At 32.2% G+C, this 3,901-nt stretch overlaps 1 protein-coding gene across 2 annotated transcripts in view; it reads left to right on the forward strand.

Annotated features, from left to right (window-relative positions):
- Window positions 1–314: 314 nt before the first annotated feature.
- The window catches only part of LOC134248152 (cannabinoid receptor 2-like), a 14,499-nt gene continuing 10,912 nt past the window's right edge, over window positions 315–3,901 (forward strand). Inside the window, exons 1-2 of one of the 2 annotated variants that reach the window (XM_062730563.1) lie at window positions 315–516; window positions 2,595–2,709. In XM_062730563.1, coding sequence (XP_062586547.1) covers window positions 2,656–2,709 — 54 coding nt within the window. In that variant the 5' untranslated portion in view covers window positions 315–516; window positions 2,595–2,655. The remainder of the gene's footprint in view (window positions 517–2,594; window positions 2,710–3,901) is intronic. The other variant, XM_062730562.1, reaches the window with a different exon arrangement.

The raw sequence follows: 3,901 nt of genomic DNA on the forward strand, positions 1-3,901 counted from the left end.
TAGCTTTTTTTTTATAATTGTTAATTTTATGCTCTGAAGCCTGTATAGATTACACGTCGTGTACCTAACAACAGATGTAAATTTTATTATTTCATTCCATGAATCGGATGACTTTTATGTCAACTGTATATCTTGATCTGACTCTTCCCACCTTCTCTAATAGCACCCCTGGGTTTTCATATCCGAGGCACCAATATCTTACATAATCTCCGAATTCCTCACAAGAAATATATTGAGATAACAAACAACATACAAGCTCAAAGGTCAATAAAACAAAACAAAACAGGAGCAGAGCAAACACAGACCTCCAAAACATCAGAGGTGGAATCAGGTGTCATGGAGGAGTGAGCACATGTATCAAAAAATTGTTGTCCATTTTTCATTGTTATATATTTCTTGTGTTGCTCTCTGTCCAGTAAAGCGGACTATTGTGTGATAACTCATCAGGAGTTCTCATACTAACTACTATCTTCCTATGTTTGGTACAGCACAGCAGCAATAGATGACATCATCGAGGTAAAGAAACCAGAATAAATTACATCTATAGGAACGTCTAACTAGTTTTTCTGAATTTTGCTCCACTTTCAATGATTTTTTTTAATTGGGATTCAATCAATTTATATTTTGTTCATGTTACAAACATATTGTTATTCACAAATATGCATTCCGCATCTTAACTGGCAAAAGGATTTCTTAAATTTCTTACTAGTTTTACATCTGCGTATTAGATATACTAGTATTTGTTTCCTACATTCTATTTATGTGTAGTATACTTGTATAGACTCTGTAGATGTATTTATTATACCCTCCGCTTGAAAAGTGGGAGGGTAAAGAGTGATCGGGATGTCTGTCCGTCCGTCTGTACGTCAATCCGTTACGTTTTGGGGGCACCTATCTCTTATCCGCAACTCATAGAATCTTTAGTACAGATTGTCATTGTTCACCTCCTATTTTACTTTTTGAGCTAACACTTATTTCGGGTTTCCCAGAGCAAAATAGATACTTTTTCATTTAATCAAATTTTCAATAATATTGAAGAGTATCCATCTTTTATCCGCAACTCCTCCTAAACCACTGAATAAAATTTAATGATATATACTTTCACAGATTCTTCATAATATCCTGCCATTTTGCACCTTCTATTTTACTTTTGATCTGTCACTTATTTCGGGTCTCCCAAAGCAAAACATGGACTTTGTCATTATAATCATATGGGAGGCGGGGTATGATATAGTAAACTCAGTGCTAACAGTACCTCTAGTTTATTAATTAGGAAGAAGACTTTTTTAAATACATAGCTATGGAATGCTAGTATGGTCATTCTTGATTTTTTTTATTTTTTTAATTTTATCCATCAACAGTAAAATATTGATCATTATTTCTAATATGCACTACATTTTATCGTTATTGTTACCTTTATGTGTATATAAGCTGTTTTTAAATATATTGTTTTCGACTAATATATAAAGATAGTGTCAGTCGAAAACGATATAGTTAATACAGCTTATCAACAAAAAAAAATTACATTATCGATAACAGTCATGTAGAGCAAATTAGAATACAAAAATAGGGGAAAAGTGTGTCGATCCCAAATATAAACAGAAAAAGAAGGGGGGGGGGTCTAGCCCTAAGGTGCATTTGGTCTATTTATGAAATTTTGGGAACAAAGGCTAGCAGGTTTAGGTAGGAAAAAATAGGATAAAATAATTAAATATTACAATTTGACACAGAAATTCACATGTAGCGAAATGAGGTAAATGCTACGGTCTAAGCAATTTTCTTCTCAAGAAACAGCATATATCACAGGCCCTCTGTGGTCGGTCCTTCTTCCCTTTTTTCATTATCATTAAAAAGTTCAATTATTTACAACATTATTGATTTTATTAGCCTCAATAGGAAATCATTCATACTTATTACTTTTTAATATTTACAATCATAGAAGAAAAGAAATCAATTTTGAATTATTTGCATTTTCATTTACACTAAACTTTTCCGATGAGCGGGGTGCATAAGTAATTTTTTTTAATTCTTGGGTACTCATCAAGGAAAAATTCCTTATCAAGTAATGATTATCATGAATGTTTTTTTTTACATGATACATGGGACAAAAAGTAGCTCTTTTTTATTCAGCATAATATTATACATCAAGAACGCATTGGGAGTGGGGGTGGGGGTGGGGGGTCCTTATCTCCTCGGTTTCTACTGCCATGAAAAAAATACGAGTACATGTAAATTAAATACAGAATTACATGTAAACTAAATTCAGAAACGATTTTTAATAAAAAGACGTTGATAACAATGAAAATAGCGTTCCTTAGCAAAATCATTTATTTCTGAACTCAGGGTTGTGTTGATTACGTTGGATTCCACTTTTCTTAATTTTTCGTATAATAATAAATTTTCCTCACGTCAGACAAGCTTTTAAAAAATACTTGTATTATGTTTATTTTAAGTTTGACTTGATTATCTCATCACCCACCTATGTTCTAGTGTATGCTGTGAGCTATGAATGCATGAAAATTAAAAAGAGTCTTTTGCATTCTTGATTTCTAAGAAAGATATGCCAATATTTCAAAATTCCTTCTTTTTTCTAGGAATAAATTCAGTAACCAATATTAAAGGGTAACACCATGGCTGTTCGTCAATGTTTTAAGGATGGGTGTTGATCGATTTGTGTTGATCGTTTCTTTGATAGGATCGATTTCTGAGGTAGGGTATCCTTGCTTTGATAAATCACTCTTGTAATTATTCTGTGTTGCATTTAATATTGTCGGGTCAGTAGTTTTTCTTGCATGTCTTGAGCATTCTTCTTTTATTAAAAAAACAGCTGGACTATGAGCGTTTTGTCTGTCTGTCTGTCTGTGTAGATACTGACCATTTATGTGTTGGTTTGATAAAGGACTTGATATCAAGTTTGTTAAAGTTTTAAAATTTATGTCGTTTGTAAACTGTAGTATTAAGAAAGTTCACAGTAGACATCAAAATTTCAATTCTTAAATGCTTGTGGCAGTGATTGCAAATTTTTCTTCTATCTCTGGTTTGGTAATCTTAAAACTATTGTTTGCTTGCCCTCTCCCGGCTCTGGGTAATATTATTGGGTCCGTAGTAGATGGGAAATACTTTTTTCCAGAAAATTTAAGCATACAATGTATATGCGGAAGGATATGAGAAATAAAAAGAAAAAAAAAATCGTGAACTCTAATTTTTAAAAAAATGTTTTGAGTCGGGGCATTTAAAGTCAGTTGGTCGTGAGAGGGCAACCAAACAAATATCTAAAGATGGCCTTGGTTTCTTTGAATATTTTAAAACCATCATCACTGTATCTGCCGTGGAAAAAAATTTTGTTGGTATTATATGGAATTGTGTAATTTAATACATTCTGATGTGAAAGAAATTTTGGATTTTGGATTGCGATCATGCTTTCTCCTTTAACTTTTTTGTTATATTTTCTGTCAAATTCAAAGTATTTGTTTGCAAAAAGTGAGAACATTAGATTCTCAGAATTAGGATATGGAATGTCCAATTCCGTTTGAAATGGGGAGGAAAAAATGTCCTGAAGTATTAGTCCTTGTCCATGCAAAAAGAAGTTGATTAAATTCTATGTCCCTGTGCATCCTTGTCACATCATAAATTATTAATTATGCGTTTGTTTGAATTACACAAACTTGAATAGTGTTCATAAAGTTTGTAGTTTCTTAAAAGATTATTGTTTTTGTATAGTAAGGAGAAGAAATAAAAATCACAATATTACCTGTTTTGATTGTAGGGGTAGTTATCGCATTGCAAAATATTTGGTCCTCCAAGTGGTAATTTATTAATGCTGCACTGATCATTTTACGTTTTCATTTTTTGGTGAAAAAAAGCGACATCAATCAGCCAGACTTGCAGGATCTTATGGCAT

This window comes from Saccostrea cucullata, unplaced genomic scaffold (genome assembly GCF_032062105.1).
Source record: "Saccostrea cucullata isolate Sc308-1 unplaced genomic scaffold, CSIRO_AGI_Scuc_v1 ctg1130, whole genome shotgun sequence".
NCBI lineage: Eukaryota > Metazoa > Mollusca > Bivalvia > Ostreida > Ostreidae > Saccostrea > Saccostrea cuccullata.